Source organism: Scomber scombrus, chromosome 3 (genome assembly GCF_963691925.1).
Source record: "Scomber scombrus chromosome 3, fScoSco1.1, whole genome shotgun sequence".
NCBI lineage: Eukaryota > Metazoa > Chordata > Actinopteri > Scombriformes > Scombridae > Scomber > Scomber scombrus.
Window position 1 is genome coordinate 31,942,873 of NC_084972.1, and position 14,636 is coordinate 31,957,508.

At 39.9% G+C, this 14,636-nt stretch overlaps 1 protein-coding gene across 1 annotated transcript in view; it reads right to left on the reverse strand.

Annotated features, from left to right (window-relative positions):
- The window catches only part of ptprt (protein tyrosine phosphatase receptor type T), a 422,469-nt gene that overhangs the window by 132,537 nt on the left and 275,296 nt on the right, over nt 1-14,636 (reverse strand). Inside the window, 1 exon segment of the mRNA XM_062414593.1 lies at nt 5,878-6,013. Coding sequence (XP_062270577.1) covers nt 5,878-6,013 — 136 coding nt within the window.

A 14,636-nucleotide genomic window follows, 5' to 3' on the forward strand; every position in this document is an offset into this window, starting at 1 on the left:
GAAGGAAAGAGGGAAGGGAGGAAAGAGAGAGGAAGGAAATAAAGAGAGAATGAGGGAGGGAGGAAGGACAGACGGAAGGAAGGAAGGAGGGAGGGAGGAAGGAAGGACAGAAGGAAAGAAAGAGAGAAGGAAGGAGGGAAAGAAGGAACAGTCAAAACAGAAGGGGTCAATTCGACCCGGGAGGACGACACAAAGGTTAAACATACACTGTGTTTCTAAAGTGTGTCCTATATGCTCACATTCACTCACTAGCTGCACCACTCAGTATACTAATCAGTTCAGTGTGTCTGTGGGAAAGTGTGTAAATGCACATTTTGGGTTCATCCTTGTGTGTTTGCATGTGAATTTACTCCAATGTGTGAATGCGTGTGTCTCTATTCACATGTTTGACAGTGAGTCTGACTTTAAATGTGTGTGTGTGTGTGTGTGTGTGTGTGTGTGTGTCTTTGTGTCTGTGGCATGTCTGCTGCTATTCAGATAACACCTCACTCTCCATCTGCGTGTCTCATTGTGGACATCATGATTCATCACATTTCTGCTTTACAACAGACTAATTGGTTCTCCTGGCTCTTATCTGTCACGGACCAATGAAGTATGAGGAGTCATTTCCACAAACAATGTCACTAACTTGATGCACGCTTTAGTCATTTCTGTCTAAGAACCTTTTAAACAGTTGAGTTTCACTGATGGAAATCAAGAAAAACACCCTGAACTAAAATGATAGACAACTCCATCACCGGCTCTAATGCATTCATTATTTTAGATTGTTGTTTTAAGTTCAAGTCAGCTATTAAAAAAACATGCACACATGTAAATAAACACAGGGCTAGCTCCAATGTGCACTGGCTAGCAACCTAGCAACCTCCTTTGTTTTTCTGCACAAATGCATCTTTAAGGCCAGAATAATGTTAAAGGGTAGATGAGCCAGAAAGTCATGTCCATCAGGAGAAACGTTGCATTATATTTACGCCTCATTTAGCATTATTAATTTTATTGTTTGCCTATTCGTCTTTATTCGTGTGCTTTTTATTTGAGCTGTTCATTTTGTTTTTATTTAAACTGCTGAAGCTTGTAGTTCCATCAGGAGTTGGGTCTCCTTTTTGTAAAGGTTGACCTGAACATGCAGACAGTGTGAAAGCTGCAGATGTAATACAAATCTCTAAAGATGGCTGCAGGGTCAGAATTTAAAAAAAAAAAAAAAGAAAAAAAGAAGAAGCTAGGATGAAAGGAAACAAGGTTGAAAAGTTTAAATAACAGTTATTTCCATCAATTTCAGCAGTTCTAGAGACGTCACCTTTTTCTCAAATACTTCATGGTTTGGTCCACGGTCGCTTATTACACACACACACACACACACACACACACACACACACACACACACACACACACACACACACACACACACACACACACACACACACACACACACACACACACACACACACACACACACACACACACACACAAATCAGCCCGTGTTTAGGGAGTTTAAGGAACATAAATAATTCATTCACCCTCCTCTCAACCTTTTGATAAAATGTGCGTCTTCTGGCGCTGTTCGGAGCCCTCGGGGCCACCTGGCTGTAGAAAACATCGAATCCCCATTAAGACTTCAGCCATGTCCGGCTTTATTCACTTCTACACTACTGCGCTACATTATCAGCAACATCTCCTGGCTTCCTGAGGAAAATAAAAGTCCGTGTGGAACATGTGTAAAGCCGTGCTGAAAGATTAATCAGACAGTTGTTCGTGCTCACTTCCCGACAAAGTTTTATCATGTAATAATTCATGGGCTCTGAAAGGTATGTAAAAAAAAAACTTTCAATTTAACAAACACTTTTTTCTGCCACCCAGACAGCTTGATAATGTGTGTTGAATGAAATATAGATCAGCTTATAAAATGCTCTATGGTATGGTAAAGCTTCCTCTGTCTGGATCTATTTGTCTGCTCTCCTTTTATCAATTAATTTTCTCTCTTTTGACTCCACGACTCTTCACTTTTCCTGGTATCCCTACTGCTTTTTTTCTTTTCATCTGCTCTTCCTCCATTTTTTTTGTACACTTCATCTTCATCTAGCTAAAGCCGATTGGTTGCTTTCTCTTTTCCTCTTCCTCCTTTCTGCAACCTTCTTTAAATTTCCTCGTTCAATTGTCTTCCTCACTCCAATATCACATCTGCATCTCCTTAGCTTTCCTTTCCTTTCTCACTGTCATATTATCATATGTGCTCCATGACTGAACTAGACCCATGTGAGACCTGTAAATCTGACCGATGGCCTGGGTTAAAGAGGACATCTGAGCTGCATCTCAATTGCTCTTTTCTTCTCTTTTTCTTTTCCTATTTGATGTTCTTTCCCTCTCTTTCTCATCTCTCTCTCTTACATCCACTGCAGTGGTATTTGACTCCAATTGGCCTTTTCTTATGTATATTATGACCTGTTAGCCTGGTTAGCATTTTATTAGCATATAATTTTGACCCTCAGGTTAACCAGTGCTGCTTTGTGTTCATATTTTATATACTTTCCCCCCATCTTCCTCCTCTCTTTTCCTTTTGCCTTCCCTTCAAGTATCTCCCCTATATTCCCTACCTGCACCCTCCTCCAAAGTCTTTACCTTTACCTTTCATGTTACTCATGACATTTCCTTCTCCTCTGGCTCTGATAGATTTTTTTTTTATCCTCCTGGTGATCGGGATATCATCTGCTAGCCTGGGTTAGCCTCTGATTAGCATCGCCAACTGACCTCGTGCCTTCTCTGACTCCCCAAACTCTTTTACTCTCTTGAAATGGATCCAACGTTGTATTCAGACTATAACATATTCCTCCCTGCATTCCTGCGTGTGCATGAAGTTTCATGTTTCCCTCGTCATGTAAAACTATCTACACACTTGAATTTCAGCTGTCCTCCCAGTATGCGATGTTGTACTAACATATACTGTAGCAGTGGTATCATATGTTTGCCCTCTGTGTGGGTGAATGCTGTATGACTACCAAATTACTGTGTGTGCATCTGTGTATCCATGTTTTTCTGTATCTGCCATTGCAAAGCATGAACAATAGGTTAACGTTAGAAAATGCACCTTTTCCTTCCCTGCAGCTGCAGACATGCTCCATGTCATGCTGCCTCAATGCACACAGTGTCTTGGATTTTCTCCTTGATTGAATAAAAGGTTCTGTTTCCTTGTAACATGCGGGCAGGGATATCCTCTGAGAACTAGACACAGTGTTTCAAGACAGCACCAGTTCAAATGTAATTTGCTCACCAAGGGATTTTTTTTTTCTCTTCCTGGCTTACTGTGTTTTTTTTTCCTGGTCCCAACCGGGTTCATACCACAGCCTTGACAATGAGATGCAGTCATAACAATAGCTTCTCTAGACTCAATTTCACAGACATCATATATATATATATATATATGGTATGAACATTTGGAGAACAAACACTATTAATTGGCCCCATGTGCCATGTGCTGACCATGGGGTCCACATACAGGGACCCAATGAAAAAATAAATACAAATATCAGTAGGTGGAACTAGGGCTGGGCGATATGAAAAGAATCAAATATCATGATATTTTTGACCAAATACCTCAATATTGATATTTTGACAATATTGTAGGAATGACTATTGATCATCATCAGTCATCAGTAATGTGGATATAATGACTAAGTGGATAAAGGCAGATTATAGAAGAGTCTGTTAAGCTCAGAAAATCACACTTTTACTTTAATGCAGCCTTTAAAAGCAGGAACAACACTTATTTCATATCACGATATTCAAAATGTAAGACGTATCTATAAAATATCACAATATCAATATGATACCTATTTATTGCCGAGCCCTAGGTGTAACCATCTCTGAAAGACTTCAAACTAGCACTACTGAATATTAGCAACATCTGAGCCCGACTCTAACCAGAGAGACACTCTACACAACATCTTCAGCCAAACAGCTCAGAGCATCTCAAACTACGCTCTCACAGTAAATCTATGTTAAACAATAACAAGCGGAAAGTGTCAGCATGTCACTTTTAAGAATAATGACAACGCTGATTTTCGGGGGGGGGGGGGGGGGGGGGGGGGAGTTTGAACCACTGTCAACATTTGTACAATCCGTCTGGAAACAACCCAGCGATTTTGAATCTAGAAACATTATTTATTTGGAAGTCTCAGAATGTAATGCTTTGGGCAATCAGACCAATAAATCCTCATGCCTTACATTTCACCTCCCTGTGGCTCTAGTCTTAGTTTTGAAGTGTGTATTGCCACAGTGGGTTTGTTGCACTAGTCTCACTACTTTCATTCTTATTATTTATCTAATTCCTTTTGTCAATATGTGCTGAAACAACATGAAGTACAGATGTGAAGCCATTTTATATAGTAAGCATATTTTTGTGCAAGTATGAAGGGTGAAGCTAAGAAAAACTTTTCTTTTTTAATGGCATAAAAAATATAAAAAATTAAACAAATGTGAGTCCTAGCAAAACAAAATGTAAAAGCGGTATGTGAGCGGGGAGGAGAGGGATGGAATGATGGAAGGATGGGAGCGATATAGAGAAATAGAGAAAGCAAAAAAGGCAAGCAAGGCTGGTGATGGAGGCAAGCCAAGTGTGCATGTTAACAAAGACACAGAAAGTTGTGTGTGTCTGCTAACTTTAAAAAAAAAAAGAAAAAAAAAGAAGAAAAAAATACAATTCATCTGGGGTTCGTTTTTTTTATTTTTTATATCAAGTCTGGGCACCTCTATTATTATTTAGTTTGTCTTCAAGGGCGAGCGAGGATTAAGTAAATCACTAGATTCAACACCAGATTCTGACCTTTCATATTGCTTTAAGAAATGAAGAAAACTGTGGCCTTCACTTTCATAGCAACCAGAGTGTAACCTGCATTGTTTGATGAATACTAATCTACAAGAAGGATATTTATTGACTGACACTGAAACTAAATTGAACATTTTTAAACTTGATTCAATCTTCCTTTTCACTGAGATCACCTTCCTTTAAGACATGTATCCATTATACATACATGTGAGCATCTGTCTCTCCTCATCTCTATGTCTGTCTGTCCTTACATATTCATTTCAACTATGAGGACACTTTAAAATTCTCATTATAAGGTCTATCCATCACTCTATCCATCCATCTATCAATCTATTCAGTCATATGTTTTAAAGGTGCTACATGTAGTATTTTATTCACCGTTGTGTAAAGCTGTCAAAGCAGTTGTCATATCTGTGGTCATAAAGATGATTGTTAGCCTTTATCTTATGCTAGGGGCACTGGGGAGTTTAATTAGCTTTTTTTGGCTCCTTCCACCATCTGAGTTACAAGAATATATAACGGTTTAAGTTGAGTTTCCTGTAGCAGATGTGAATGTGGCCACAGAGCAAATTTAGCCAAGTGGCTCACAGTGCAGCAGTCTGAAAGAGGCTAGCAATTGTCTTGATTTGGGGTTTGGTAAACAAAGGTTATTTATTGGTTTGTTTTTATATTTTTTGACATTTCCAATCATGCATTTTTAACGTCTATGTTTACGAGCCAGTAGCCTTCTTCTTCCCCACCTCTGTTGTGCATTATAACAAATCAGCAGAATTGCATGAAACCAATGGCAGGATGTGAATTGCACTGCCTGCAGGCTCATGAGTGTGCACGTACATCGTTTAGTGTGTGCATGAAACACACAGTTTAAACTTAACAACTTAATGGCTTCAGCTTAAAACACTGTTTGAAAGCTTTGCTAGCGGTCAAAAACTCCACAGGTCATCTCTAAGGGAACTGCAATGAAGAAATCAATTGATTTGTAGGTGATTTATTCATATTAAAATGCTACACATAGCACCTTTAATCTGCTAGTCTGTCCTGATGTTGTATTTATTACCTACCTGCGTTTGAAGGTGAGGACGACACCGAGGAGGATGATGATGAACATGAGGATTCCTGCGATCACTCCGGCCATTTTCACTGTGCTGTCCACCTGCTTCTCAGGCTCCATGGCGTCTGAGTCCTGGGTGGATGCACCTACACACACAGGCACACACACACACACACACACACACACACACACACACACACACACATACATACATACATACACACACACACATACACACACACACACACACACACACAGGTATGCACATAGTCACCGATATGTAATCACATAAATAACACAAATAAGAGACACATATTGTCACATAGAGAGGACGACACACACATGCACGTACAACACAGTGAAACACACTCAAGGATGAAGACACAAAATACAAACAGGCATTCATGCACAAATACTTACACACAATACACACATATTTACACACACACTCCCACACAAGGAGGATGGGTTACAGCATCCTTGACAAAGACACTCTTTTACACACAAAGAAACACACATAATGTTAACCACAAATAAAGACACACTTGATCCCAAGGTGAAGATACTCTTAACACTGCATCCACATGAAAAAGGGCCAAACACAACTCAGAAACATCATGCAAAGGGGGGGAGGGAAACATTGGCAGCATGCTAAAGAACAACAAAAGCTAGGTCAGTTTCCAGGGGCAAAGATAAAGAAATATGTACAGAAAAAAAAGAGAGACATTTTAAAGGTGGAATGAGTATAAAATCTATGAGAATGTGACAAGTGTGACAGAATATTTTAGTTTTTGATTTAAACTTTGTGTCGTCCTCCCGGGTCAAATTGACCCCGTCTGTTTTGACTGTTCCTTCTTTCCTCCCTTCCTTCCTTCCGTCTGTCCTTCCTCCCTCCCTCCTTCTCTCTTTCCTCCCTTACTTCCTCCATCCCCATTTCTTCTTTCCTTCAGTCCTTCCTCCTTCTTTCCTTCCCTCCTTCCTTTCCTTCCTTCTTTCCTCCCTTCCTCTTTTCCTTTCTCCCTCCCTTCCTCCTACCTTCCTTCCTTCTTTCCTCTGTCCTTCCTTCCTCCCTTCATTCTTTCCTTTCCTCCCTCCTTTCCTTCCCTCCCTCCTTCCTCCCTCCCTCCTTTCCTTCCTTCCTTCTCCCTCCCTTCCTTCCTCCCTCCCTCCTTTCCTTCCTTCCTTCCTCCTTCCTTCCTTCCTTCTTCCTCCCTTCCTTCCTTCCTTCCTTCCTTCTTTCCTTCCTTCCTCCCTCGACTCGATTACAACAGGAGGGTTAAAGGTGAAGGCGTCTTTCTTTTGCCAAATGTACATTTCATTTTAGAACAAAATGATTACATTTAATTAGAAGTGTCTCAGCCAAAAGGCTTTACGTCACTAAACATCATGGACAATCACATCATGGAGCATATAGTAGGTGAATCTTATAAAATATTAGCAGTGAAATAGTCATGTAAGGACCAAAAACATGACATCAAATTAAAAATAGGAAGAACAAACTTGCAGCTAAGAGAAAAAGTTGGCAGTTAACAAATGGCTTAAAACAGATTTGTGAAAAAAAACACTGTGAACATGAGAAATGTATTCTCATTCAAATCAAACAGTCTGTCCATAAGATAAATAAACAAATAAGAAGTGGAAGGAAAAGAGAAAACGCTGCCAACAGTTTCAAAACTACAAGGTTGTTGGTTGTTTGTTTTTTTTGCACAACTTTTGGCTCCAAGTCACAAACATTGAAAACTGCCCAAGGACAAATAAACATAGAAGTCACACAAAAAAACATCAAGGTTTAAACTCCACACATGCATATAGAAAAAAATACCCAACATGCATTGCTTCTTTTACACAAGGATTACGTAAGCTGGCAAACAAATGAACAAACACAGATGATAGAAGGTGAATGCAAGGTTGGTGTGTTGTTTCTGCAGGAGGACAATGCAATTTCATGTTGTAAAAGTTGGACAGTGACTATATAATATAATATAATAGACTGAATGATAGAAGATACAGCCGGTGAATGAGAGGGAAGGCAAGGTAAAGACAGACTGAGAGATGTACTGTGCTTCCTGCTTGCTGCTTAGACTTCTTCAGTTCAACAAAAGGTCCGATAATATGTTTTATTTTACTTTGGTGAGTCAAAGTTGATACATTATAAACTGTATTTTGTACTTTAACGTGTATCATTGTCTTCTATCTAGTGCTAAATGAATGGTGTGGGTGTGGAGGTTCCAGGTGGACGAGCACAATTTATTAGATCACTTATTAGATAATCAACTAAACCCTTTTATAACTACAAGAGAAGCTTACGTTGTATAGATGTTCAAATGTAACTTACGTACAATGTCAAATAAGTTTATAAACATCTGGCAGTGTATCAGGTGAACGTGGCAACTGGCTTGTACAGATGTTAGGTTGAATAAGTCATGGAGGGACATTTTTGAAACGTGAAATTTTTCCAGCTGTGAAACTCCAAACAGCTGTCGCCTGACCTTAGCTTAGCTTTGGTAAAAGTGTTCTCATTAGGGATGAGTAGCAGTACTTCAGCAGGCAGGCTAAATAAATGTGTGGCCTGCAAACTCAATTGTACAGACATCTTTTGGTCATCTTGATAAATAATTTTAAGCTACGTTAATGTCAAGAGCCTTTAAAAAACAGCTAGTCAAAGTTACACCCTCAACTCTAAAGCTGCGTTCAGACCTAAAACGTCTGACGCGAAAAAACTTGCTTGAATCGCTTCTATCGCGCCGCTTGATCATAAATATACATTTTTGGATCATCGCTTCATTCGCGCTTGTGACGTCGGGAGAAACTCGCCGCTGATTGGATGTCGCGATTATAATTATTTTTCTTTATTCTTTCCATCTATTGTTTCTCTTCTTTTCCTTCCTTCTTTCCTTCCTGTCTTCTTTTATTCATTCCTTCCATCCTTCCTTCCTTCCTTCTTTCCTTCCTTCCATCTATCCTTCCTGTCTTCTTTTCCTTCTTCCCATCTGTCCTTTCTCCCTTTATTCCTTCCTTTCATCCCTTACTTCCTTCCCTCTTTCCTTATTTGCTAGCCTTAATTCAGACGCTTTTGGTCTGAACGCAGCTTTAGAGATAAGCTGCACTATTGGATGGAACAAAAAAGGAAAGTAGACTAACTTAACTATCAATAAAGCTGCTGCCTTCTGCCAGAGGATGAATATAACTAGCCATGGTCTCATAACCCAGAGATAGTAGCATAAAGAGGATATAATAGAGGATGGTGAGAGCAGAGATTAACAGAGATAAAGTAAACATAAAGAAGGATAGAGGTTATGTGGGTGAGGGGGGAAAAAAAGAAATAGAAAGACGAGAGACACTTCAACAAATTACAAAAGTCAAAAATGTTTACAAGGAAAAAAGATTGGCATAAAAAGTGGAAATGATAAGAAAAAAGTAAAAGAGAAATAAATGAAGAAAGACAGAAATCGAGAGTGGTCAAAGTTGAATTACGTGACAGTGAAGAAAAAAGATAAGAGTGGAAAGAGAAAGATGAGAAACCCTCAAGAAGAGGACCCTGGGATCCTGCACATGAATGCACCTGTTCTCTTCACAGACATGCACCAAGCAGCATCTTATTATAACCTTGATACACAAAGACAGCCGATTAATAGAGTTATACTGCTACGTGGGAGTTCAGTTTAATCCCCTGTCTCTCTCATCTTCGCCCCCTCTGCAATAACAACACAAGGTTGGCAGTGGAATCCACCGAGCTAACGGCTTAAGCACCTAACCTTGGCACGCTCGGTAATAGCTGCCACAATCCTCAATGGTTGCAGTGATGAGATGTTCTTTTAAAAAAGCCCCAGAATGACTTCAATGACAACACATTCAATATCTTTGTAACACGATCACGGATAGCATCTCTGCGACACCTTTGGAAAAAAAATAAAAATAAAAATAAAAGGAAATACATCTGTCACTCCTCATCTTATATGCTTTAATGCGGAATAATATACAGCTGTTTCTTCCTGTGTGTTTTCAATGGGAATGAGATACAAACCTGGAGTTTAACGGAGGGGTTAAAGTGAACCTATTATGCTTATTTCCAGCTCTGTATTTTTATTCTGGCACTCGAGTATAGTTTTGCATGATTGACAGTTTTAACAACTCCTTATTTATCTTATATTGGCTATTCATGCAGCACCTCAGTTCAGCCTCTGTCTCTTAACAAGCAGTCTCTCTCGCACCTGTCTCTTTAAGATTCCCCTCCCAATGAGCCCACTCTGCTCGGATTGGCCAGATACAGGAAGCCTAGCGGAGGACAGCAAATATCAGAGTTGTGTTAACCCTGCTGTCGTCCTCCCGGGTCAAATTGACCCCATCTCTTTTGACTGTTCCTTCTTTCCTTCCTTCCTCCCTCTTTCTTTAATTTTTCCTTCGTTCTTCCCCTCCTTCCCTCTGTCTTTGCTCCATCCTCCTTCCATACTTCTTTCCTCACTTCCTTCCATCCTTCTTTCCTTGCTCCTTTCCTTCCTTCTCTACTTCCCCCCTCCCTCCCTCCCTCCCTCCCTCCCTCCTCCCTCCTTACTCCTTTCCTTCCTTCCTTCCTTCCTCCCTCCTTACTCCTTTCCTTCCTTCCTTCCTCCCTCCTTACTCCTTTCCTTCCTTCCTCCCTCCCTCCTTACTCCTTTCCTTCCTTCCTTCCTCCCTCCTTACTCCTTTCCTTCCTCCCTCCTTACTCCTTTCCTTCCTTCCTCCCTCCCTCCTTACTCCTTTCCTTCCTTCCTCCCTCCCTCCCTCCTCCCTCCTTCCCTCCTTACTCCTTTCCTTCCTTCTTTCCTCCCTTCCTCATCCCTTCCTCCTGTCCTTCCTTGACCTGAGGACAACAGGAGGGTTAGGTTACTGCTGATGTAAACCCAACAATCTGTTTTATATATGTTTTATATCTACTATAGAAGAAAAAAAATAATGAATGTGGATCTTTGCTCACTGTTCAGGAGAAACTACCACATGGGAACGACCTCTCGAAGTACACAGATTATGCCATAAGAAGAAATTTGAGGAATGTGGTTGGACAAAATTTGCCTGAAGCACACCAAACTGTCCTGGAAAGGTTCTCCCTACCACTTCTTTTACTGTGCTGTACCTGCCCTCATACTGTCTGTTCAGCAATTCTTACTCAGTACACATTTTCCCATTGTTGCCAAACTGTAAAATATCCTTCATTCATGACTCTAGCATTTGCCACAAGAGCCACGGCTGCCTATCTTAGATCAGACTACACACCAGATACAGCTTTACCTGCATGTTTCAACCATAAACTTTTACCCAACTAGTGCAAGCAATGGTCTATCTGGTCTATCATTTTTATACAATCAGTCATGTTATGCATGAGTGTGCAGCCTGTTGTTTTTTTTCTTTTCTTCTCCCATTAATGCCATCAGGAAATAACCTCCAGTAGAAAGGACACTCTGTGGGAGCCGGTGGCTTTGTAACGAACAGAGGTGTATAGACTGTAAATTTCAGATTGCCTGTGTCTGTCGAGCACATTATAGTTACATGAAGGCCTCTGGCGATCATGCGAGAGACAAGTTCACACATTTCCCTGTAGTCCATGCCCTGGTAATCACCCCACAGGTGTATTAAACCTCAATTTTCCCCCCTGAGTAACCCACAATATGTATCACCTGACACATTTCAGTGTGACCCCATTTGTTCACACTTCACCGCCTCACGTGGTGATTGGGTTCAACAGTTCATGATGTAACAGTAGAGGACCCCATCTGGTTACGGGTTCAGCTCCATTTAACATTGGGATTGGCCAGCTCGGCAGCCGCTCAGCCAATCAGGCAAACTCTGACAGGGTTGCGCCTGGGGCAGAGGAGAGGTGATCTAATGCGACTGTGTCTAATACAAGAGGGTAAAAGTTGAGAGTGAGAAAATCTGCACTGCAAAAGAGGATTGATTGACAACTGGCACAAACACAATATGGAGGACACCGTGGCCTCATTTATTATTTTATTGTCATTGTCAGCTAACAGGTGGCCTCTAATTATGTACAACGTATGGATCCATCTTGTTGTCTTGCCACCAGTACTGGCAGGTGGTGCAGGTATTATTTTCTTGGCACGATGTACTCCCTAAAAACACACACACACATACACACACAGTTGGAAGAGTATAGTACCCTAAGCGTTATTTCTGTACAGGTGAATTGTCTCGCAGGAACAGTCGATCCTTTGTCAAATTAAATTGTCTAGCAGGATAATGACCTCACCGTTCAGTTAGTCCAACACACAACCACACACAGAGTTGTTTGAGTTAATAGAGAGAAGAATGGCAGTCCTATTAATGTGTCATTTTAATGTAAACGCCCGATTTCAAAAGTATAGATCCACTTTACCTGCTACTGTATGTAACAGACTATTTTAACACCAGATGTAGTAAGACCATGAGGAGGTTGAGAGTCAACAAGTTTTAATACGGATCATTTGACTTCCGTATTAAATACAGATGGGACAAAAATGGTATCTTGGTAAGTGTCAGTACTAAAATATTGTATTCTGTCAGTAAAAAAACCCATAAACTATGAACATACATGAGCTCCTTATCTTGAATATCTTACCACTATTAAACCCTAATGAGTGTATTTCAGTTTATTTATTTCTAAACTTCATTGTTGTTGTTTTTTAATCATTATTGTGTTTATTGTAAGTAGTTATTAACGTATGTCAGTGCTTTTTTACCATATAAACCTAATAATTTGTGTCTTTCTTGTGTGTCTTTTTAACTTGACTCTTTGAACGAACGGCCGCACAATAGTCCCTATGTGTTAATGCACAAATGGCAAATAAAGTTCTTGAATCTTGAATTTTAAATGATCATGACCATGTTTTGTTGTTGTTGTTATTTTTGTGTATTGTTAAAAAAAAAGTTTGAAAAGGGGAATATGCCTCTAAAGCATGTGCATAGTCTATAATTTGAATATTTTCAATAAATACATCTATACAAAACCCCCCCCCCAAAAAAAAAAAAACATTAAATTGACTGATTGACTGACTGACTGACTGACTAAATGACTGACTGACTGACTGACTGACTGACTGATTGACTGACTAAATGACTGACTGATTGACTGACTGACTGATTGACTGACTGACTGACTGACTGACTAAATGACTGACTGACTGATTGACTGACTGACTGATTGACTGACTGACTAAATGACTGACTGATTGACTGACTGACTGATTGACTGACTGACTGATTGACTGACTGACTGACTGACTGACTAAATGACTGACTGACTGACTGACTGACTGACTGATTGACTGACTGACTAAATGACTGACTGACTGACTGACTGATTGACTGACTGACTAAATGACTGACTGATTGACTGACTGACTGATTGACTGACTAAATGACTGACTGACTGACTAAATGACTGACTGACTGACTAAATGACTGACTGAATGACTGATTGACTGACTGACTGACTGACTGATTGAATGACTGACTGACTGACTAAATGACTGACTGACTGATTGACTGACTGACTCAATGACTGATTGACTGACTGACTGACTGACTGACTGACTAAATGACTGACTGACTGACTGACTAAATGACTGACTGACTGACTGATTGACTGACTGACTAAATGACTGACTGACTGACTGACTAAATGACTGACTGAGTGACTAAATGACTGACTGACTGACTGACTGACTGACTGACTGATTGATTGATTTGGACTTGATAATATAAACGTTTGTAGTTACAGTATGCAGGTATTTTTCATTTCTCCAGTGATCAAAAATAAAGAAGGAGATTATTTATGCATCACACGATTCAAATGTCTTTGTTGACACTTCCCATGATTGCTTTACAGTATAGTGGGCAATGTTGATACAGCCAAACAAATATGTCACTATAGATACGATCTATCTACTATAGAATTAAAAAAAATAAATGAATGTGAATCTTTGTTCACTGTTCAGGAGAAACTACAGAGCAGAAAAAAAATGTATTGTCAAAATGTGATACACAACTGAGTAAAAGATGAATGCCTGCAGTTTGCTTTCTCCAGTGCTGCCGTAACGATCAATCCCTTTACTTAACTTATACCTACAACATTATCCCTGATCACAGCGTCGCCACAACTGTACAATGTAGAGAATCTTTTATACCATGACCGTGAGCAGGAGTGAGCTGGGTCTGCATTGTAATGGCCAGAAGAGGAGTTTTAAATTCTTCATTTTTCCTGTAAGATCCTCCCAAGAGGAGAGCATGAAATATCGATCCGAGAGGTATAACCGCTCTGACCGTATCTGACGATGCCAGAATTCACAACCGCTTGGCCTTCACGATGATAGGCTGTCTCACCGGGGGGAATAGTGTAGAGCGATGGACAACAACACGGTTACTGGTGGTCGAAAGGGAATATAAACACTACTAGATACTAGCTCTCTGACTGTAAAGATAGAGGCAAGTGATACCATAATGTTATATAAACCAATATTAGGAGATAAAGTAAATAGTAAATTATTCTATCTACAGGAATTTTTCTATGAATTGCTTTGATTCCAACTTAGAATAACATTAAATTAAGTTTGGTTTCAAAGTCTACATCATTAAAATTATACACAGCACCTTGGAGATTAACACTTGAGGTAAGATCTGCACTGTGTTTGAACACTTTATTTAAATATTCCTTTTGGTCCAGCAGCACTGAGGCATCACTTTTTTGGGGTCTCCTTGGATACACTCTTCAAATGTCTTCCTTCAATGGTTGTCATGCTG